This window comes from Oncorhynchus clarkii, chromosome 12, assembly GCF_045791955.1.
Source record: "Oncorhynchus clarkii lewisi isolate Uvic-CL-2024 chromosome 12, UVic_Ocla_1.0, whole genome shotgun sequence".
Classification (NCBI taxonomy): Eukaryota; Metazoa; Chordata; class Actinopteri; order Salmoniformes; family Salmonidae; genus Oncorhynchus; species Oncorhynchus clarkii.
The window spans coordinates 51421049-51446257 of NC_092158.1; the positions used below are offsets into that span (position 1 = coordinate 51421049).

The following is a 25209-nucleotide window of genomic DNA, read 5'->3' on the forward strand; positions in this document are numbered from 1 at the left end:
TAATAGCAAGAACAAATTGACTCAACAGATTACATACAGAACCTGAGCACTCTTGAAACGTGGTTAAACACCTTAGGGTGGGTAACAAGCTCGAAGAATCCAAATCACACAGTTTCTGTTATAGACACACAGCTCGAGTGGCGAATGAGGTGAGCCCCTCTCCTAAATAAAGGGAGCCACTCGCCCGCCAACTGGTCATTGTCGACTCTCTTCCTTGCGGAAGTAACTGCGCTCTCTAAAATCTCTCCTCAGCCTGACTAGATTCCTGTCTTCCTACTAAACGGTTCTTAGGCGAACTGTGAGGTTGACACTGCCAAACGTAGGACCTCCGGTCCTGTCGATAGAGTTGAGTACTGATCTAAAGGCTTTAGCTAACTTAGCTAGATAGCTGCAAGGCTAGCTAACCACACAAAGGGCACCACCGGCACCCAACAAAAAAAATCAGATTTATTGATGTCTGGAATTGGGCAGAGACCAGACTTGGTATCGACTAGCCCGCACCAGTGGTCTCGCACCATCCCGGGGAAACAACTCCTCCCAGCGGTCCCAGCATGAGTGGCATAAGCCAAACATAACTGGGAACAAACCCCTGTCCAGCAAATCCCAAACCAGGCACTTTGTTGGCATGGAGGAGATGGGCCATGGCAAGCCGCCGGTGGTTGAGCCATCACTGGCTAGCCACCTCAAGCCCAGTGCCTCGTCTATGACTGCCACTGCTCTCCCTGGGAACAAGGAGCGCTTCACTATATTTCGAAAGGTTTACGTGTCTGCGGCATGATCAGTACTGGCTTGAATGCAATGTCCCTACTGCTGGTGTGCCAGGCCAATTGAGCACTCTCTTAGTCAAAGGCACAGCCAGCCAATACCAATGGGACGAGATCTTCGTTATTACAGATCTTACCCTTCGAATCTCCAGAATTGCAATCTAAGGCTGTGGGTGCGCCATGAGCCTTGTGGTGGTGGGTAGAGGGCCCTGAGGCTCAACTTGTCCAGCCTCTCAGACAAGGAAAAGGCATATTTACTTAATGCTCCTGTCGTGTTGAAGGAACTGTTTGGGTAAAGTTGAGAACTTCTGAATCCACCCTTTTTAAACTGAGTTTTAGTTTCAACATGTCAGATGTAAAGTTGAAATGAGTTTGCATCCCAATACTACACTTTATATACATCACAGAAGACTGAACTATAACAAAACTGTTTGACATACACTACCGGTCAAAAGTTTTAAAACACCTACTCATTCAAGGGTTTTCTTGTTTTGTACTATATTCTTTACATTGTGGAATAATAGTGAAGACATCAAAACTATGAAATAACACATATGGAATCATGTAGTAACCAAAAGAGTGTTAAACAGATTCTTCAAATAGCCACCCTTTGCCTTGATGACAGCTTTGCACACTCTTGGCATTCTTTTAACCAGCTTCACCTGGAATGCTTTTCCAACTGTCTTGAAGGAGTTCACACACATGCTGAGCACTTGTTGGCTGCTTTTCCTTCACTCTGTGGTTCGATTCATACCAAACCATCTCAATTTGGTTGAGGTAATTAAATTCTGAAAATATTAATAACAGTCCACACATGAGGCCAAAGAGGGTGCTTTTGGTCATTGACTGCAGAAAGGCTCTACGCAAAACCAAAAGCAGAGAGACATCAAGGCAACGGATCCTCAAAGTTTTCTGAGAACGTTCACGTTCCGAAGGTGTACACCCAACTTGCTGGCTCTAGTCGTCAAGGCATCAAGGTGACTGGTTCATCTACATTTATATTTTTCATGTCCTTGTTCAGCCACAACTCGGTGAATCATAGGATATTACAGTTCGTCAGGTCCCGTTGATAGGATAGTCTTGAACAGATCTCATCCAGTTTGTTTTCCAGTGATTGCACGTTCGCCAATAGAATGGAGGGTAATGGCAACTTATCCACTCCTATAGCACCATCTTTGGCTCCTCTGAGTGATGGGGATTTGGGCCTAGTCTCGGAAAGGCATTATGTCCTTCGTCTCATTCAAATCGAGGTTAGTAATCGCTGTTTTGATGTCCAGAAAAAAGCTCTTTCCGATCATATGATCGGCCGAAACATGATGTCAAAAAAAATGTAGGATCAGCGCATAAAATAGCAAGAGCCTGTAACATGGTGGCCATCCCCTCCAGCTCCATTATACCATCAATCCACATTTCTAACACCTGCTCACCAGTAGAGCTAACTACACTGCTGAACCTGTAAGATAAAATTATGCAAATAGGCATTTTTGCTTGTTAATGCAAATAATTGTTTGTAGGTCTTCCATTTAAACACAATGTGGACATACTTGCGAACATTAGAAAAAGTTTACTATTTAGTTTACAGAGTGGGTGAGGATCCAACTTTTTTCGTGATGCACTAAAGTCCACTGCACATCCTGAAGCTTATGCTCGTGTGCGGATCACGTTCTGCATGTGTATTCTCTATGTGCAGAGAACAGGCTACTCAGGCAAACAGTCATGGTGCTCATTTAATAAAGTTATATCAAAGCTGAATCAATGTCTGTGAGATCACATAATGATCACAGTATTCTACATAACAGAACAGAATATAATAGCCAAGTATAACGTTTTTGTAAGACACAAGCACCACCACAGCATGCGCCACTAGAAAAATACACAGGTAGGCTATGCTACGGTATCCAGATTGTCATACTGTTCCTTCATACAGATCTTGTGCCATACTGGGATATTCTCTAATACCGGCACTGAACACAAGGGGTACTATTTTTAAACCCCACTGGGCCTCTGTAATCTGAAAGTTAGCAATGCTAGCAAATACATGTAAAATTCCAAAGAGAATGCTAACAAAAATGCTAATGAGCGGATTGCGAAAGTTTTATACGGTCTCTGATCTAAATTATTTGTAGGACAGACAAAGTTATACAAGTAAACAAAAAATTCTACTCACGGTTTGCTGCATGCACAAAACAAATATTAGACAGCATGGCTCTTGATCCAGGAGGGGATTCTCTGTTGTTTGTAAGTGAAGCTTTATTTTGGAAGAAGCTAACGCTTTAGGTAGCTAGATGGCTAACTAGCTACTAAATTAGCTAACCAAATCCAATTGCATAGCATTTAGCACATTTTAGACAGTTAACTTAATAGCTATTATATCTAGCTGGCAAACATTTAGTTGTGAATTCCATAATGTAACTAGCTGGATCATCTGGCGCGTGCTGCACAACAGTGAGTGACTCACAAGGCTCCGGTCTCTAATTGTTGTGTGCTTGTAAACAAACACCACGTGACGGTGACTACTATTCATTTTTCATTCTGAAGCTTATATGACAGGTGAAATGAAGAACGCAATCTTTATCTCCCTAACGTATTGCACAAGTTGACTGCAAGTATTTATTTAAAAAGTACCTACAAATATTCAAATGTGTAAAAACAAAACTTCAAAGAAATTGGTTCAACGATATTGACGGTATTGAAACATTTCCCGTGGCTATTTCCAAATACCCTGGTATATAGTATACCGCCCAAGCCTAGTTGCCACCACTATTTCAATGTCATTTCCTGTCCTAGAAAGAAAATGCTCATTTAGGTTCCACCTCTGAAGAATGACGAAGGCTACTTATACATATGAATTGAGGGGAATTTCGGAATTGGGAATGTCCATGTGGAATTGATAAACATCAACAAATAGGACACTGACAGCTGTCAGTGTACCTAGTTAGCATGCTAACCTTATCTTAGCTAATGTTGTCTGTAATTGCTGGTTATTTTCTTTACTACACCGTATTCTAAAGATTAACCAGCTTGCTGTTTTGCTGGTTCTGGATTTGTTATTAGCATTGATTTAGGGAAAACTAAGCCACAGATGGAAACCACTGGCCTATCTTTGACTTTGCCATCCATTGTTATCTCCAAAGTTGTGTCATCTTCCATAAAGCTGCTGGCAGGCAGCAAAGTCAAATCAGCCTGTGCTCATGGTTCTCACAGGGGAAGTGAAATGATAGGCTACAATGACTTTGCTCATGATGCACGCCACAAATGACATGTCACTATATATTCCTTGAATTTTATATCACGTGTGCCTCTTCATTATCTGGATAGACACTTGTGGTTTCTTGCTAATGTTACACCAATCAAAGCGTGTAGTAAAGCAAAAATGTTGTGGTAAAAACCATTCATCCTGCAAAATGCTATCATATGGAGGCCAACATTGGTCCGAGTCATTCCTTTCCGCTGTATGGCGTCTGATAGAAAGGATCCTTCTTGGGTTCCTCTGTAGTTAGATCAGCTGATCTCCATTCCTATAGTCACTACATAGCCCCAGAGCATTCTTGTGTAGGTGGAGTAGTGCAGGGCTACACAGGGTCCTAACAGAGGCCATGGCCCCAGACCTGAAGGACACCACAATTCACTTCAGTATCTTAGATAAATCTGAAATCGCTACAACTATTTAAAAACACTATTTAACTTTAATATACACAGGGGTGGCCAAAGTAATGTTTTGTACCATTCATAAAATGGTTAGATATTATTTTAATAGAGACTAGCTCAAGAATAAGTGAAAATGTATCAAATATCCAATGGATTATGATAATATTCAGGTAATTAAAAGTGGAGGTGCAAAAACAGAAGTTTGCACCCCCTATTTTGATTTTCTCCATGGCTCAGACAGTCAAGTGGACACAAGGCCACTTGGCTCATCTCAGTCACGAAGAGGAATAGCTTTGCAGCTGTTTCTCATTAATTAATAATGCCATGCTGGTGGGTGGTAACATTTGTTTTTAAAACAGCCCTGAAATGAAACGTAGGCTGAAAATAATTTGTACATCATGTCATAGGAAAATATACTGTATTCACACTGGGCAGTTTGATTTGTCACTTCAAGCCTAAATATAACATACTTAAATCGTTGTGAAACATCTTGGGTAAGCTCTGGTCTTCGTCTTTCAGCTAAAGAAAGTGAATCTCTTCCGGTGTGGGTGTTTTAACACCATCTGCTTTAAAATTCATTCACTCCATAAACGAATTGAGTTTAAATGGTTACTATGCAGAATGATGCTGCATGGATGTCTCACCGGTAAAACTATCATGCACAATTGAATGCAGTGTTTTTAAAGTAATGTTATACTATACTATTATATTTGGTTCGGTTATGTAGAATACTCTGATGTTGATGTAATCTTGCAGACACTGATTAATCTTTGACCTAACTTTATTAAACAAGCACCATTCGCCCGAGTAGGCTGTTGTCTGCGTGTAAAAGTAAAGAATATACTCATGTGCAGAAGCTTCGGGAAGCTCCGTATTTTTGAATGCTGCAGACTTAAGATCTAAAAAAAAATAAGAAAAAAGTGGTCGCCAAAGATTGTCTACCATGTCACATACAGTTGAAGTCGGAAGTTTACATACACCTTAGCCAAATATATTTAAACTCAGTTTTTCACAATTCCTGACATTTAATCACCACTATATTTTAAGAATGTGAAATGTCAGAATAATAGTAGAGAGAATTATTTATTTCAGCTTTGTGTAACGATTGTCGTCGGGAGAAGGAGAAGAGGGCCAAAGCGCAGCGTGGTAAGTATTCATAATACTTTTAATAAATACGAATATTTGAACAAAAAACAACAACACGACAAACGAACAGTTCTGCAAGGTGCAATACACACAAAACGGAAAACAACTACCCACAACCCATAGTGGGAAAACAGGCTGCCTAAGTATGGTTCTCAATCAGAGACAACGATTGACAGCTGCCTCTGATTGGGAACCATACCAGGCCAAACACATATAAATCTAACACACAGAACCAAACATAGAATGCCCACCCCAACTCACGCCATGACCAAACTAAAATAGAGACATAAAAAAGGAACTATGGTCAGGACGTGACACTTTTATTTATTTTGTCACATTCCCAGTGGGTCAGAAGTTTACATACACTCAGTTAGTATTTGGTAGCATTGCCTTTAAATGGTTTAACTTGGGTCAAACGTTTCAGGTAGCCTTCCACAAGATTCCCACAATAATTTGGGTGAAATTTGTCTCATTCCTCCTGACAGAGCTGGTGTAACTGAGTCAGGTTTGTAGGCCTCATTGTTTGCACACACTTTTTCAGTTCTGCCCACAAATTTTTTATAGGATTGAGGTCAGGGCTTTGTGATGGCCACTCAAATACCTTGACTTTGTTGTCCTTTGCAACAACTTTGGAAGAATGCTTGGGGTCATTGTCCATTTGGAAGACCCATTTGCGACCAAGCTTTAACTTCCTGACTGATTACTTGAGATGTTGCTACAATATATCAACACAATTTTCCAGCCTCATGATGCCATCTATTTTGTGAAGTGCACCAGTTTTCTATGGCGGTTTGGAGCAGTGGCTTCTTCCTTGCAGAGCGGCCTTTCAGGTTATGTCGATAAAGGACACGTTTTACTTTGGATATAGATACTTTTGCAAGGTCCTTTTTCACAAGGTCCTTTGCTGTTGTTCTGGGATTGATTTGCACTTTTCACACCAAAGTACATTCATCTCCAGGAGACAGAACGCGTCTCCTTCCTGAGCTGTGTGACAGCTGCGTGATCCTATGGTGTTTATACTTGCATACTATTGTTTGTACAGATGAATGTGGTACCTTCAGGCGTTTGGAAATTGCTCCCAAGGTTGAACCAGAATTGTTGAGGTCTACACATTTTTTTCTGAGGTCTTGGCTGATTCTTTTGATTTTCCCATGATGTCAAGCAAAGAGGCACTGAGTTTGAAGGTAGGACTTGAAATACACCCACAGGTAGACCTCCAATTGACTCAAATTATGGCAATTAGCCTATCAGCAGCTTCTAAAGACATGACATACTTTTCTGGAATTCTTCAAGCTGTTTAAAGGCACAGTCAACATAGTGTATGTAAACTTCTGACCCACTGGAATTGTGATACAGTGAATTATAAGTGAAATAATCTGTCTGTAAACAATTGTTGGAAAAATTATTTGTGTCACGCACAAAGTAGATGTCCTAACCGACTTGCCAAAACTATAGTTTGTTAACAAGAAATTTGTGGAGTGGTTGAAAAACAAGTTTTAGTGACTCCAACCTAAGTGTATATTAACTTCCGACTTCAACTGTATGTTCCAATACGTGCGCAACGTCATTGTTGTCTCTCTCTCTCTCTGCTGTGTGTGCATGTTGCTAGCTGTCTCTCAAATGGGGAGGGGCTGAAGCTCATTGGCTAGAACTTGAATCGTTAGGGGGCTGGTCCACTTGGGGGAATATTAAGGGAAAATTGCACAGCACAGCTTCCAGAAAAGTACCTTTCAAACTAGGGATGTCATGGCTAATTGAAGTAAGACAGTAATTCTGCTCATAGATTATGCATGTTTGAACTATACATTGACACATCCAGTCCAAAGTGGGAGGTTTAAAAAATGTTTAGTGGTCACCAAAGTTTCGGAGCATGTCATTAAGTTTAAGCATCAGCCAATAAAATATGTTGACATGGTTGCACGTGATCCAAGACTACATGTTAGCTATTCCAATGACCTAACCTGGCCCACTATGCTATCCTCACCAGGTGGCCGTGATTATGTCCGTTTCAAATTCCATATCAGCCAATTGAAATCGTTGACGTACTTAAACTGATAGAACACTTTTCCATAAGAGCGTCCTTAACATCAGTCAAACAGTTACTAAAGCACACATGAATGTTAAATTGGATGATTAGCTCGCAGTATTGCGAGCCTGGCTCCTGGTGATTTTCGCCGTCTGCGGAAAGTTCAAATCCCAGCTGAGCTAAAAGAAAATATCTTTGAAATGTGGAGTTACATATATCGTTTAGAGAAGTGCAGCCAAAACATTGTCAATGAAGATTAGGAATACATTTAATGAGGAGATTCTTGTTGGGAGTCCCTCTCGCAGACCGACACATAGACTATTGACGGTGCTACATAAATAATTACCGCTACTGTAGGCTACATTACATAGACGTGTAGGCTACATTTCTACATGAAGGGTACAATGTAATATGCATTATTATAATCATCCACTTTGTCACATGTGTCAACCGGCAGGTAACATTGTTTTCCTTCACAGAAATGCTTGAAGTGAAGGGGCCTCGAACCCACGGTTAATGAGCACATTTGTTTTCGAGTCAACCACTTTAGCAGTGTGTGCCACCAGGAAAGTAATGATGGTAAAAGTACATGACAGCTATTTCACAAGTCCACAAAATTCCTTGACTTTTTGTTATGTCGTTGGATGAACTTCAATGTTGTATAGATCTGCTTTACCTTTTGTCGGTAAAAGCACATGGATGTACAGTTCATGTCAAAGATTTGAACACACCTACTCATTCAAGGGTTTTTCTTTATTTTTGCTGTTTTTTACATTGTATAATAATATTGAAGACATCAAAACTATGAAATAACACATATGGAATCATGTAATAAACAACAAAGTGTTAAATCAAAATATATTTTAGATTTGAGATTCATCAAAGTAGCCACCCTTTGCCTTGATGACAGCTTTGCACACTCTTGGCATTCTCTCAACCAGCTTCATGAGGTAGTCACCTGGAATGCATTTGAATTAACAGGTGTGCCTTGTTAAAGGTTAATTTGTGGAATTTCTTTCCTTCTTAATGCTTTTGAGCAAATCAGTTGTGTTGTGACAAGGTAGGGGTGGTATACAGACGATAGCCCTATTTGGTAAAAGATAAAGTTCATATTATGGCAAGAACAGCTCAAATAAGCAAAGAGAAACGACAGTGCATCATTACTTTAAGACATCCGGGAACATTTCAAGAACTTTGAAAGTTTCTTTAAGTGCAGTCGCAAAAACCATCAAGCACTATGATGAACCTGGCTCTCATGAGGACCGCCACAGGAAAGGAAGACCCAGAGTCAACTCTGCTGCAGAGGATAAGATCATTAGAGTTACCAGCCTCAGAAATTACATCCCAAATAAATCCTTCACAGAGTTCAAGTAACAGACACATTTCAACTGTTCAGAGGAGACTGCGTGAACCCGTCCTTCATGGTCGAATTGCTGCAAAGAAACCACTACTAAAGGACACCAATAATAAGAAGAGACTTGTTGGGGCCAAGAAACATAAGCAATGGACATTTGACCGGTGGAAATCTGTCCTTTGGTCTGATTAATATTTGGTTGCAACCGTCGTGTCTTTGTGAGATGCAGAGTAAGTGAACGGATGATCTCCGCATGTGTGGATCCCAACATGAAGCATGGAGGAGGTGATGTGGAGGTGCTTTGCTGGTGACCCTGTCTGTGATTTATTTAGAATTCAAAGCACACTTAACCAGCAAGGCTACCACAGCATTCTGCACTTATACTCCGTCCCATCTGGTTTGCGCTTAGTGGGACTATAATTTGTTTTCAACAGGACAATGACCCAAAACACACCTCCAGGCTGTGTAAGGGCTATTTTACCAAGATGAAGAAGTGATGGAGTGCTGCATCAGATGACCTGGTCTCCACAATCATCTGACCTCAACCCAATTGAGATAGTTTGGGAAGATTTGGACCGCAGAGTGAAGGAAAAGCAGCCAACAAGTGCTCAGCATATGTGGGAACTCCTTCAAGACTGTTGGAAAAGCATTCCAGGTGAAGCTGGTTGAGAGAATTTCAAGATTGTGCAAAGCTGTCATCAATGCAAAGGGTGGCTACTTTGAATAATCTAAAATATTTTGATATCTTCACTATTATTCTATCGTACAAATAAAGAAAAACCCTTGAATGAGTAGGTATGTCCAAACTTTTGACTCGTACTGTATGTGATATGGATAAGGAAAAACGTGGGATTTAGTCATATATGCAAAAACAAACCTGATGAATTTTGTCTAGGGTAATGTTGGTAAGTAGCCTAGTCAAGGATGTGATATTGTCACTCTGCACTTGAGACAGACCAAGTGAAGGGGAACAAAATTAAACCTTGAAACAGGAGGTTTAAATATAATATATACCTCTGGTGGCCAAGTTGACCTATTTTAAGAAATTCCATTGGTTGGAAGATAAAACGTTTAAGATATGTGATAGGCTGGTGTGGAATTTGTTACAGGAAATAATTACGGCCACCTGGTTAGGTTAGCATAGGGCTGAATGTGCCAGGGTATCTAATGGGAGCAGCTAATATGTAGCTATTGATAACGTGCTACATTGTCAACGATTTTAATTGGCTGATGCTTAAACTTAAACTAAAACTTTAACTTATTCTAATGTTTGCAAGTATGGCCCCCAATGACTTTTTAAACCTATAGCCATATTGTACTCGAGTCAAGGACTTGTGACTCGACTTGGACTCAACCATTGGTGACTCGTATTCGCCTTCTCGTGACCAATGTTCCCTTTTTTAATCAATGAGGAAATTTCAGATCTGCTGAGATCTGCTAACTTGAACATAGTGAAAATTCAGTGGAACTTCCAGCGGGCATTTACTGTAAAATAAAATGCATAATTATTCCCATACCATTATTACAGAGAATCAGACAAATTATGCAGTGGTGGAAAAAGTACCCAACTGTCATACTTGAGTAAAGTAAAGATACCTTAATAGAAAATGACTCAATTAAAAGTAAAATCACAATTGAGTAAAAGTTTTAAAAAATTGGTTTAAAATATACTTAAGTATCAAAAGTAAATGTAACTGCTAAAATGTACTTAAGTATCAAAAGTAAAAGTAAAGGCATAAATCAAATCAAATTCCTTATATTAAGCAAACCAGACACCACCATTTTATTTTTTATTTTTTTTATTTATGGGTTGCCAGGGGAACGCTCCAACATTCAGTCATCATTTACAAAGGAAGCATGTGTGTTTAGTGACTCCGCCAGATCAGAGGCAGTAAAGATGACCAGGGATGTTTGGTTGATAAGTGCGTCAATTGGACTATTGTCCTAAGCACTCAAAATGTAACACGTTCCTTTGTGTGTCAAGGAAAATGTATGGAGTAAAAAGTACAATATTTTCTTAAGGAATGTAGTGAAGGAAAAGTAAAAGTTGTCAAAAATATAAATAGTAAAGTAAAGTAGCGGCACATTTTAAAATGCATTCATTATTCCCTTTGCCCGTTGCCGTGCAAGTGTCAACTCGTCAGACGTCATGAAACGTAATCAGAAGTGTCCACTTAAATTGAGGGCTAAGGATGATCTCAAAACAAGCACATCCACTCTTGACCGCTCGTATTGTAAAAAAAATAATAAAACATTTGCATGTAGGCCTACTGCAGCTCAGATTGGTTATGGCACACCGGTCTGTGTAGAGTACGGGCCTATTGTCAAAGAAATCATGTCCTACCCTGATGCGTTCTGCCCACAACAAAATATCTTTCATAGTTAATTTTGTTTCGGTATGTTGCACTGAAAGTGGCTAATATTGCGTTGATTCGATCACAATTCCCACAGTAAAGGGAAAACTCAATCTTGTGCTTCTCTGCTCATGCTTATATTTCATCTGCGGTATTCCCGGGTAGCTGCGCGCAGTTTAGATGGAACATTGCTCGTGATGTGTATTTTCATTTGGACTGGATGGGCTACTATGATAAACATAATATTATCAGCACTGGGTGCGCAGAGCAGCGAGGATTCTAGGCAGACAGGCAGGCTCTGCTCAGGTGTTGTGCCGAAAATCTCCCTCCTGCCCCCCTTCTAATTTCCGTAATTTTGTGGCTAGAGTCAAATACTTCTGTTGTATACATCAGGTTAGGCAACCAAAATTAATAACGAATGTATGTGTGTTATATTAAACATAGAGGATGGAGTAAAATGTTGGCAAGCAATAAACATTTCAGAACAGTTATGGCTGAATTATTATCCTTACACTTTCAAAAATATTAGTCAAAGAAGACATGGGAGAGATGACGAATTTTGGCAAAGAGATTTATTTATAGAGTAATACAAATCAGTAGTGGATTTAGGTACAGGCGACATGGGCAGCCGCCCAGGGCGGCATCTTGCCGGGGGTGGCACGGGGCGCCCCCGGGTGCGGGCGGGCGTGGGTGCTGAAGGGGGTGGTTCGCCCAGGGCGCCATACAAGCTAGAAACGCCACATACACTTGAAACAAATACCCAAACCAAAAAACTTTCTGCTACTAAGATCAGTGAAATGTAGGCTAAACTGACAATGGAGTGAAGAGCAGAAATCTCAACTGGCAAGCAAGTCGCAGCAATGAAGAACTCGAGATTTTCGGCTCAACACCGGCAAGCTGGCAGTAAGAGTGAAATAACTGCAGTAACAATATGTCTACAGAACCCTGAATCATAGTTTTGCTTTAAAAAATTTTTTTTCAGCAGTGTGCAAAGAGTGTGGCACAATGTCAAATATGTAATAGAAAAATAGAATAAAAGACCGGAACCACGTCGAACTTCAAAACTCAGATCCAGTGATTCAGACTCGGACTTGACATGAACTTAGCCATAGGGACTCATGACTCAACTCTGACTCGAACATTGATGACTCGACTTGACATGAACTTAGCCATAGGGACTCATGATTCAACTCTGACTCGAGCACGGGGGACTTGTGACTAGACTCGGACTCAAGGTTTAGTGACTCGACTACAACACTGCCCAGAGCTAATATATTAAGTAGATCTCAGACTTGAGGTGTTTCCAGGTTACTACTAGGCAGGCAATGACATGGACGGGGCACGTCCGCGGCAGTCTGGGGGAAAGTTGTCCACTCCATGAGTGGAGTAGCCTGGGCACGTGGCTCCATATTAGCAGTGAGCTTGCATCCTCTCTTACCCTGACCTGTCTTGCCCTCCCATAGGAAAGCGATTAGCACTTTAATTAGGGAAATATCTGGGCATGCAAGAAGCTCTTAAAAACTCAGTGGAACTCTTTTGTCTCCCTCCATCTTCAGGAAGTATGGCACTGTAATTACAATTAATAGGAACACTTAGAGGACAAATCATGCCTGTAAATATCAGGGAAAGCATGCAGCAACGATGCCCAACTCTCCCACTAATGACACAAATGGAATGCAGGGGGAACTTAGAATTCAGGGGAAAGTAATTTGTCAGTTGAGCTTTTCCAGAATTTTCTGCTGCCAGAAAGCTTGTTACTTTATTATTTGTCATAGTAAGGACTTCCTTACGGAAAGGGAAATGGCGATACCTAGTCAGTTGTACAACTGAATGCATTCAACTGAAAATTGTCGTCCGCATTTAACCCAACCCCTCTGAATTAGAGAAGTGCGGAGGGCTGCCTTAATCGACATCCACGTCTTCAGCACCCGGGGAACAGTGGGTTAACGTATTCATAAAGTATTCATACCCATTTTAATTGTTCCACATGTTGTTGTCTTACAGCCTGAATTCACAATTGCTTAAATATATTTATCTCTCATTCATCTACACACAATACCCCGTAATGGCAAAGTGAAAACATGACTTTAGAAATGTTTGCACATATATTGTAAATTAAATACAGACATCTAATTTGTATACAGTTGCAGTCAAAAGTTTGGACTCACCTATAGTGGTTCCTCCTTTAAAAGTTGCGAGCTTGTTTCGCGCCCTGGCTCTGTCAGGTTTGCGCCCAGGCTCTGTCGCAGCCGGCCGCGACCGGGAGGTCCGTGGGGCGACGCACAATTGGCCTAGCGTCGTCCGGGTTAGGGAGGGTTTGGCCGGTAGGGATATCCTTGTCTCATCGCGCACTAGTGACTCCTGTGGCGGGCCGGGCGCAGTGTACGCTAACCAGGTCGCCAGGTGCACAGTGTTTCCTCCGACACATTGGTGCGGCTGGCTTCCGGGTTGGATGCACGCTGTGTTAAGAAGCAGTGCAGCTTGGTTGGGTTGTGTTTCGGAGGACGCATGGCTTTTGACCTTCGGCTCTCTCGAGCCCGTACGGGAGTTGTAGCGATGAGACAAAATAGTAACTACTAACAATTGAATACCACGAAATTGGGGAGAAAAGGGGGTAAAATTAAAAATATATATATATATATTTTTTTTTAAAGTTGCAAGCCTACGCTGCAGGACTTAGAGGTACCCAGCGTCACGGCTTCATTGCTCCAGACCACCACAAGGGGGAGATAGAGCACTCATTATGCATTTCGGTCCCAAGGTTTTTATATGACCAATCATATCAAGTGGTTCCAATGACGAATTTGATGCGGGCCACCCGTCCCTGGTGACTTCAGCAAAGATGGCCGACAAAACATAACAGGGAAGCAAATGTATGTAGTTATAACGTCATAACGAGTCAAGCAATAAACGTACAATTGAGAGGAATATGTTAATGTAGAGACCAACGTGCATATTTTTTTGTCATAAAGTTAATTTACGAAAATTGTTATTTAGCTTGTTTTTTTTTTATCAGCCATATCCAATACCAGGTGTATCAAACTCATTCATTATAGCAAGCAGGGAGCAGGTTTCGAACCAACATTCTAGCCTGAAGTCCAGCACGCTATCGACTGTGCCCAAATGTATTAATTGGGGTTGGGGCCAATTGTGGCTAAAAACACGTATCAATTGGAATCTTTAACGTGGAAAGGGGAAAAACTATTATTATTAGTTTTTCACAGGCATAGCAGGGTGGGCTATTAGCTGAACAATAGACTATTCAACCTTTACAAAATAATTGTCCTCCCCATCTTGATCTAGGTGTGAACCCCCCCAGCAGTGGCGATGCGCACAGGTTTCTCCTTCGCCTCCAACCCCTTTCGATGCGTGGAACGAATGTGGGTGTGGTCTATATAAGGGTGCTAATTAAAAAAACTCACAAAAGCTCTGACGAAGGCCGTGAGGCTGATACGTAAAGCTTATTAAAGATTATACGTGATACGATCAAGAGCAGTGTGCGGGTTCCTGCTTTTTCCTCATCTTATCCGGCTGTTGCCATGCACCTGCAAAAAAGATAGCTCAGAAGAACTTCCGGCGCCGACAGAGATGGCCGCCTCGCTTCGCGTTCCTAGGAAACTATGCAGTTTTTTGTTTTTTTACGTGTTATTTCTTACATTAGTACCCCAGGTCATCTTAGGTTTCATCACATACAGTCGAGAAGAACTACTGAATATAAGATCAGCGTCAACTCACCATCAGTACGACCAAGAATACGCTTTTCGCGACGCGGATCCTGTGCTCTGCCTTACAAACAGGACAACGGAGTGGATCCCATGCAGCGACCCAAAAAAACAACTCCAAAAAAGAGGGAAACGAGGCGGTCTTCTGGTCAGACTCCGGAGACGGGCACATCGTGCACCATTCCCTAGCATTCTTCTTGCCAATGTCCAGTCTCTTGACAACAAGGTTGATGAAATCCGAGCAAGGGTAGCATTCCAGAGGGACATCAGAGACTGTAACGTTCTTTGCTTCACGGAAACGTGGCTTACTGGAGAGACGCTATCCGAAGCGGTGCAGCCAACAGGTTTCTCCACGCATCGCGCAGACAGGAAAAAACATATTTCTGGTAAAAAGAGGGGCGGGGGCGTATGCCTTATGACTAACGTGACATGGTGTGATGAAAGAAACATACAGGAACTCAAATCCTTCTGTTCACCTGATTTAGAATTCCTCACAATCAAATGTAGACCGCATTATCTACCAAGAGAATTCTCTTCGATTATAATCACAGCCGTATATATCCCCCCCCAAGCAGACACATCGTTGGCTCTGAATGAACTTTATTTGACTCTTTGCAAACTGGAAACCATTTATCCGGAGGCTGCATTCATTGTAGCTGGGGATTTTAACAAGGCTAATCTGAAAACAAGACTCCCCAAATTTTATCAGCATATCGATTGCGCAACCAGGGGTGGAAAGACCTTGGATCATTGTTACTCTAACTTCCGCGACGCATATAAGGCCCTGCCCCGCCCCCCTTTCGGAAAAGCTGACCACGACTCCATTTTGTTGATCCCTGCCTACAGACAGAAACTAAAACAAGAGGCTCCCACGCTGAGGTCTGTCCAACGCTGGTCCGACCAAGCTGACTCCACACTCCAAGACTGCTTCCATCACGTGGACTGGGACATGTTTCGTATTGCGTCAGACAACAACATTGACGAATACGCTGATTCGGTGTGCGAGTTCATTAGAACGTGCGTTGAAGATGTCGTTCCCATAGCAACGATTAAAACATTCCCTAACCAGAAACCGTGGATTGATGGCAGCATTCGTGTGAAACTGAAAGCGCGAACCACTGCTTTTAATCAGGGCAAGGTGTCTGGTAACATGACCGAATACAAACAGTGCAGCTATTCCCTCCGCAAGGCTATCAAACAAGCTAAGCGTCAGTACAGAGACAAAGTAGAATCTCAATTCAACGGCTCAGACACAAGAGGCATGTGCAGGGTCTACAGTCAATCACGGACTACAGGAAGAAATCCAGCCCAGTCACGGACCAGGATGTCCTGCTCCCAGGCAGACTAAATAACTTTTTTGCCCGCTTTGAGGACAATACAGTGCCACTGACACGGCCTGCAACGAAAACTTGCGGTCTCTCCTTCACTGCAGCCGAGGTGAGTAAGACATTTAAACGTGTTAACCCTCGCAAGGCTGCAGGCCCAGACGGCATCCCCAGCCGCGCCCTCAGAGCATGCGCAGACCAGCTGGCCGGTGTGTTTACGGACATATTCAATCAATCCCTATACCAGTCTGCTGTTCCCACATGCTTCAAGAGGGCCACCATTGTTCCTGTTCCCAAGAAAGCTAAGGTAACTGAGCTAAACGACTACCGCCCCGTAGCACTCACTTCCGTCATCATGAAGTGCTTTGAGAGACTAGTCAAGGACCATATCACCTCCACCCTACCTGACACCCTAGACCCACTCCAATTTGCTTACCGCCCAAATAGGTCCACAGACGATGCAATCTCAACCACACTGCACACTGCCCTAACCCATCTGGACAAGAGGAATACCTATGTGAGAATGCTGTTCATTGACTACAGCTCGGCATTCAACACCATAGTACCCTCCAAGCTCGTCATCAAGCTCGAGACCCTGGGTCACGACCCCGCCCTGTGCAACTGGGTACTGGACTTCCTGACGGGCCGCCCCCAGGTGGTGAGGGTAGGCAACAACATCTCCTTCCCGCTGATCCTCAACACTGGGGCCCCACAAGGGTGCGTTCTGAGCCCTCTCCTGTACTCCCTGTTCACCCACGACTGCGTGGCCACGCACGCCTCCAACTCAATCATCAAGTTTGCGGACGACACAACAGTGGTAGGCTTGATTACCAACAATGACGAGACGGCCTACAGGGAGGAGGTGAGGGCCCTCGGAGTGTGGTGTCAGGAAAATAACCTCACACTCAACGTCAAAAAACTAAGGAGATGATTGTGGACTTCAGGAAACAGCAGAGGGAACACCCCCCTATCCACATCGATGGAACAGTAGTGGAGAGGGTAGCAAGTTTTAAGTTCCTCGGCATACACATCACAGACAAACTGAATTGGTCCACTCACACAGACAGCATTGTGAAGAAGGCGCAGCAGCGCCTCTTCAACCTCAGGAGGCTGAAGAAATTCGGCTTGTCACCAAAAGCACTCACAAACTTCTACAGATGCACAATCGAGAGCATCCTGGCGGGCTGTATCACCGCCTGGTACGGCAACTGCTCCGCCCTCAACCGTAAGGCTCTCCAGAGGGTAGTGAGGTCTGCACAACGCATCACCGGGGGCAAACTACCTGCCCTCCAGGACACCTACACCACCCGATGTCACAGGAAGGCCATAAAGATCATCAAGGACATCAACCACCCGAGCCACTGCCTGTTCACCCCGCTATCATCCAGAAGGCGAGGTCAGTACAGGTGCATCAAAGCTGGGACCGAGAGACTGAAAAACAGCTTCTATCTCAAGGCTATCAGACTGTTAAACAGCCACCACTAACATTGAGTGGCTGCTGCCAACACACTGACACTGACTCAACTCCAGCCACTTTAATAATGGGAATTGATGGGAAATGATGTAAATATATCACTAGCCACTTTAAACAATGCTACCTTATATAATGTTACTTACCCTACATTATTCATCTCATAGGCATACGTATATACTGTACTCTATATCATCGACTGTATCCTTATGTAATACATGTATCACTAGCCACTTTAACTATGCCACTTTGTTTACATACTCATCTCATATGTATATACTGTACTCGATACAATCTACTGTATCTGCCTATGCTGCTCTGTACCATCACTCATTCATATATCCTTATGTACATATTCTTTATCCCCTCACACTGTGTACAAGACAGTAGTTTTGGAATTGTTAGTTAGATTACTTGTTGGTTATTACTGCATTGTCGGAACTAGAAGCACAAGCATTTCGCTACACTCGCATTAACATCTGCTAACCATGTGTATGTGACAAATAAAATTGGATTTGATTTGATTTTGATTTGAGATGTGCGATTGCCTTTTGAATATCCACAGTAAAACGAGTCCTATATCGACATAACCTCAAAAGCCACACAGCAAGGAAGAAGCCATTGCTCCAAGCCACCATAAAAAAGCCAGACTACGGTTTGTAACTGCACATTTGGACAACGTTCTTACATTTTGGAGAAATTTCCTCTGGTCTGATGAAACAAAAATAGAACTGTTTTGCCATAATGACCATCATTATGTTTGGAGGAAAAAGGGGGAGGGTTGCGAGCCGAAAAACACCATCCCAACCGTGAAGCACGGTGATGGCAGCATCATGTTGTGGGGGTGCTTGCTGCATGAGGGACTGGTGTGCTTCACAAAATGGCTGGCATCATGAGGCAGGAATATTATGTGGATATATTGAAGCAACATCTCAAGACATCAGTCAGGAAGTTAAAGCTTGGTCGCAAATGGGTCTTCCAAATGGACAATGACCCCAAGCATACCATAAAGTTGTGGAAAAATGGCTTAAGGACAACAAAGTAAAGGTATTGGAGTGGCCATCACAAAGCCCTGACCTCAATCCCGTTGGACATTTGTGGGCAGAACTGAAAAAGCGTGTGTGAGCAAGGAGGCCTACAAACCTGACTCTGTTACACCAGCTCTGTCAGGAGGAATGGGCCAAAATTCACCCAACTTATTGTGGGAAGCTTGTGGAAGGCTACCCAAAACGTTTGACCTAAGTTAAACAATTTAAAGGCAATGCTACCAAATACTAATTGAGTGTATGTACTACTATTATTCTGACATTTCACATTCTTAAAATAAAGTGGTGATCCTAACTGACATAAACAGGAAATTTTTACTAGGATAACGTGTCAGGAATTGTGAAAAACTGAGTAAATGTATTTGGCTAAGGTGTATGTCAATTTCCGACTTCAACTGTATATTTATATATAACATTTCTTACCAAGCCGTGATGCCCGCAGATTACAGATTGCCTTTGCCGATCGCTCATCATCTTCATTCATCAGTTCGTCAATGGCTTGAATAGTCTTTGACTCACTCACGCTTTGAAAAGGGCGAGGAACGAGATGGCGTCAGTCCATGCCAGGCACACCTGTGAGCTCTGGAGTCAACATATGTTCGTCAGGTTTTCGGTTCCCCCTGACATTTCCGTTCCTCTTATGACAACAGAACTTGACCAACTGCTCACCAGGCACAGCAAGGTCCGCCCGGACCATGATGTTCTGCTATTCCAAGGATGTGTAACCGAAGAGAGATACCACGAGTGGGCACAGAATACATAGCGCTTCTCTGATACAAGTGTGGAGAAGTGAAAATGTTCAAATATTCCATGATATTCTTAAGATATATGTGTTGACTGAATATAAGCAAGTGATGTCTGCTAAATAATCAAGTTAGGTTTCTCGAGAAATAAATAATTCTAAATTATTAACTGGCTTTATTTACAAATTAGTGAGAATGTCTCACCCCATGTTCAAGAATGGCCTTTTTCTCGCTCACTCTAGGTTTAATGGAAACGAAATCTCCAAACTATCATTACTTTTTAAACAAAGCGATTATTATTAATTAATTTAGAATGATATAAAAGCCCCTTAGATATCCTTACAGATCCTAACGAAAAATTCCCCTTAGATATTAATATAGAGTCCTCCAATCCTCTAAATGTGATTATTGGCGGAGAGTGACATCATTGAAAAAAATATTTGTAGAGACAGTATACTGTTAAAAATGATATACTGTTAATTATTCTACTATTTGTACATTGTAGAATAATAGTGAAGACCTCACAACTCTAGCAGGTGAAGACCATCATGCAAATGTTTTCTATTAGCAGGACAATAGACTTTTTATAACCCGGCTACTGTTGTGAAAATCCCTCAACTTGCAATGTATTCAGTGTTTAAGTACTCTAAAGTGTCACATTTCTAACTCAAAACAGCAGTACAGTATTTCGTCTTCATGCTTTCATTAATAAAATAAAATAATGAGAAAAAAGGGACATTCAAATACGGATGGAATTATTGACTTAATCTCCATTTGGGTATTGGTTAGACAAGACTTAGAAAATTAGGGTGCAGTAATGTTATGCTTTTCGTGTAACCTTTATCTGAAGTCAGTTATGAACTAATTCTTATTTACAAGGACAGCCTACTCCTTCCTCGTAAATAGACCAGTACTGTACTGTCGACCGCCATTTTCTGTTCCAGCAAGTACCAGTCAAAAGTTTGGACACACCCACTCATTCCAGGATCTTTCTATATTTGTACTATTTTCTACATTGTAGAGTAATAGTGAAGACATCACAACTATGAAATCACATATGGAATCAGTAGAAATTCCTATTTACAAGGACAGCCTACACCTTCCTCCTCGATGGTGATTTGAACCCCGTTCTCCCACGTGCCCCGCATTCTGTGGTACAGACATGGCCTCCTCTCCCTTATGTAAGGAATTAAGCACTTCCCCATGTTCACTACAGTATGTATTGTAGAATGCACAGTAGTCTAATAAACAAATAAACACATTTTGTTAATAAAATAATGATAAAAAAATACTCTTTCAAAATGCAGATTTTGATTTAGTTATGGATCCATAACGAATTACTATGGGAATAAATATCAGTGATTTACAGAAATATTGGAACAAAGTTGTCCAATGAAGGCAAACAATTTATAATCCTCCAATCCTGTAGCCTACTCCCAACGGTCATGTTGTACATCGCCATATTTTCCATTCCGTCCTAACATAACCCCTGAGGGTTTCGTTTTTAGTTTTTCTCTGAATAGAAACACCATAATATTAATACAATTAATTAAGCCAAATTTCTTAAAATCAATCCCATATACTATGTTAATTACAAAACAGGTTTTAAATTCTCTGGGAATGCCAGTACAGAATGACTGGTACATGCTTCGCAAAGATGCCCTCTGGTGGTCAAACTAACAATTACTTGCAGTAACAGAAAAACCGGCTGAGAATGAAATAACGTGCCACAGAATGCTGCAGCAGCACACAAGATGTCCCGCAGTATGACACAACTTTTAAAGGAGGAACCACTTTAAGAGTGTGCAAAGCTGTCATCAATGCAAAGGGTGGCTTCTTTGAAGAATCTCAAATATAAAATATATTTGGATTTGTTTAACACTTGGTTAGTACAAGTACGTTGGTTAGTACATGATTCCATATGTGTTATTTCATAGTTGTGATGTCTTCACTATTATTCTACAATGTAGAACATAGTAAAATAAAGAAAAACCCTTGAACTAGTAGGTGTGTCCAAAAAATGTTTACTCTTTGGCCTGAATGCAAAGCGCTATGTCTGGAGAAGACCAGGCACAGCTCATCATCCGTCTAACACCATCCCTACCATGAAGCATGGTGGTGGCAGCATCATGTCATGGGTATGTTTTTCACAGGCAGGGACTGGGAGACTAGTAAAGGATGGATGGAGCCAAATACAGGCAAATCCTTGAAGAAAACCTGCTTCAGAGTGCAAATGACCTTAGACTGGGGGGAAATTACGTTCCAACAGGACAATGACCCCAAGCATACAACCAAAGCAACACTGGAATGGCTTCAGATCAAGAATGTGAAAGTCCCTGAGTGGCCCAGCCAAAGCCCAGACTTGAAGATTGCTGTTCACTGCAGCTCCCCATCTAACTTAACAGCGCTTGAGAAAATATGCAAGGAAGAATGGGAGAAAATCCCCAAATCCAGGTGTGCAAAGCTGATACAGACATTCCCAAGATGACTCAAAGCTCTAATCGCCGCCAATAGGGTATGAATACTTATGTAAATTATATATTTTTTGTATTTATTTTTTCAATAAATTTGCAAACTTTTCTAAATACATGTTTTCACTTTGTCATTATGGGGTTTTGAATTCAGGCTGTAACACAACAATAAGTCAAAAGGTATGAATACTTTCTGAAGGAAATGTATACCCTTGGCAATTGAAAGGTTATTTTCAATTTTATCTTCAGAAATTGCAGGTATTCAACTAAGGTTTATATTGTACAGTCTGCTCTTCCTTATCAGAGTCTAATTGTTGCCGGCCATCTGTCTGCTGTCGGGTGTGTGCTGTCTAGCGAGCTGATCTGGCACAGGTAGCTAAATCACACTGTTGGCTTAAATTAAAGAGAGTGGATAAGCATATGGACCTATGAATGAGATTGGCTGCACAGCACCCTTATAGGGGAGGAACAGAGGCATACGAGAGGCATATATTCTACCAGCATCCATAATGATACAGCTTGGGCTGAATTGCCCTGCTGTTACAATTGTGCCTCTCCCCAAAGAAATGTGTGCATGGGTGCTGTGTGATGTTCAATTACATCTAGCTAGGGAGTTTAAATGGAAGTTAAACTGCAGAAAATACACAGATATTGGCAAGCTGATTGAGTCTAGACCTAGAGCATATATTTGTGTCTCTCTAAGAGCGGACAGTTTCCTCAGTGGTTCTGAAACCAGTGACAGCCTCTAATCAACTGAATAAACAGGACCCTCTTGAAATTATGGAAAACCCTTGATCAGTGCAAACGCTTTACTCTGCGATGATGAGGATTCACGTCTGCAATTAAGACAGGCAGATGGCATGAGAGGAGGGTTTGACTTGGCCCAAGTCTCTAATCACACGGAAGCACATTCTGTTGAAAGGCAGCGGTGTCTCTTCACAGAGTCTCCAAGGACCAAGGGCTCTCTGCTTCTGCTGCCAAGAAGGCTATCAGACACATATGCTTTATCTGTCGAGCTCATTACAAGCCCGATTTAGAGTGAGGGACGCATCACGTCAAATATGGTGGACAACAGCTGGCATCCAAAGATGTAAGAGGAGACATTGTTTTGGTTTCATGGGCTGCGTGTGGACATACAGTGAGTACATGCTGTTTGCCTCCTTACTATACATAAGTTGCATATTGTATGACATGGTTTCCAAAAACAGAGGTCAAATGTATTGTGCACTGGCAACAGAGACCTGCTATTTCTACACCGATGCTAAAAACAGCATGACCATGTCAAACGCAGCAAGACGTCATTTATAAAACGCCGAAAGAGTACTTGGCATTACAGTCCTATTACGCACTGATTACAGCATGCACAGGTTGTTGTGGCTTTTTGCAATGTCATCTACATAAAGCTACTGACTTGACGACGGTACAGTAGAAGATCCCAGTGTCATGCTTTACTTTCAGCTCTCTATTGTTTTAAACCCGCTCAGCCTGCAATGATTCATTTCGACTTCCTTACTGTGACCCTTCAGAGTGATTTCCATCTATTTAAATTCCCCGGCTCTTATTGTGTTTGGCACTTTAATTATGCAGATATCTTTGCCTGGCAGTGGGGGATGTACATAATCCCAACAGCTGCTCTGAGAAGCCCAAAGTGGTCTTTGTTACTTGCACTGCGGATAAATATGAACTTCACAGGCATGTTGCTTCTTGAGCTCTACATCATCCTGACAGATATCCAGGCAAACTGGGATGACACCTGTCATCTCGCAGGAGGCTGAATGGATTTACCTCAGAAACAGTGTGAAATCTTTCTCAATTCGACTGGTCTTTTCTCAGAGGGGAAAACACACATTACACGTGGCACAATATTTTGCTGAGAAGCACACCAGGGTCTTGTCTGAGGCCCATAGTAACACTTTGTGTTGTGCTCTCTCTCTTTGCAGAAGAGTGGAGAAGCTGACGGAGTTGCCGATCCATGTAAGTATCCTGTAATCAACCAAACTGCACCACTTAAATACAGTATGTTTATCGATGGCATAAATCTTTTATGTTGGTGCAGGTTATGTGAAAAGCATTGATAGTACATTCTATAGAAGCCCTCTTTGGTGAAAGCACTCAAGGTTTTACATAGTATCAAACCTACTTCTACACCACTGACACATCTCTTGTGTTAAAGATGATAATTTAAAATCACATTTGGGCGATTCCACACCAGCGTGGCCCGGAAATATTTTTGGTATCGCAGATTGTTCTGGCAATTTACATAACTTCATTGGGAGGAAGAATGTTTAACATGCTTTTTACATTTGCATCACCATTTCTGGGTGGGGGGAATCCTAATGAAAGTGTCCATTCAGGTGCTTTTTGGACCTATACAGTACATGCCTCCTGTAAGACCCTATGATCTGTGAACCGTACATGGTACAGACAACATCTGTCATTGTAGTCCTTATGGTGTGCTCTAAAATATATAGTGTGACTATACTCTGAAGAAAGAACATTCACATGAATGTATTCCAACATTAAAAATATAATTATTCCTTTCTCAAAAGTACCTTCTGTGATTAGATTTGTTTTGTTGATATACTCTTCAAACACATAACATTTTCAGAGTAGGCTCTCTGCTAAAAGAAATTATACATTTACACATACAAATAGACATTATAGGTCATTAACCAATCACAGCCCTCCTGTAGGATTGCACATTCAGTAAATCACCAGCAGAGGGAGTTCCCTTTGAAATTATTTTCCCATTCACTGTGTTGGTGGTGCTGAAAAAATGTATCATAACTTTAAAAGTAGCAGAGAGCCCACTCTGGAAATGTGATGTATATTGTTTAAAACAATATGTCAAAAAAGGGTACTTTTATATATTAATATGAATCATTTTAATGTTGAATAAATTCATGTGTAAAATTGTATTTCAGAACCTGGCGATACTCCGTATTTTAGAGCACACTATTAGGAGTATAACGACACAAAGTTGTTACCTGTATATTGTCTGGATCACTGGGTCTTACAGGGGGGATGCATAGGTCAACAACAACAAAAAGGCCTAAATGGGCCGCTTTCATCATGATTTATACGGTATCCTGCTATAATCACATCGTTGCTGAGATGTGGTCGGTACTGCAGGGTTCTA

The 25209-nt window shown here is 41.7% G+C and overlaps 1 protein-coding gene across 1 annotated transcript in view; it reads left to right on the top strand.

Moving 5' to 3' along the window:
* Positions 1-25209, top strand: part of LOC139420788 (follistatin-like 4) — a 216340-nt gene that overhangs the window by 12902 nt on the left and 178229 nt on the right. Inside the window, exon 3 of the mRNA XM_071171055.1 lies at positions 24011-24044. Coding sequence (XP_071027156.1) covers positions 24011-24044 — 34 coding nt within the window. The remainder of the gene's footprint in view (positions 1-24010; positions 24045-25209) is intronic.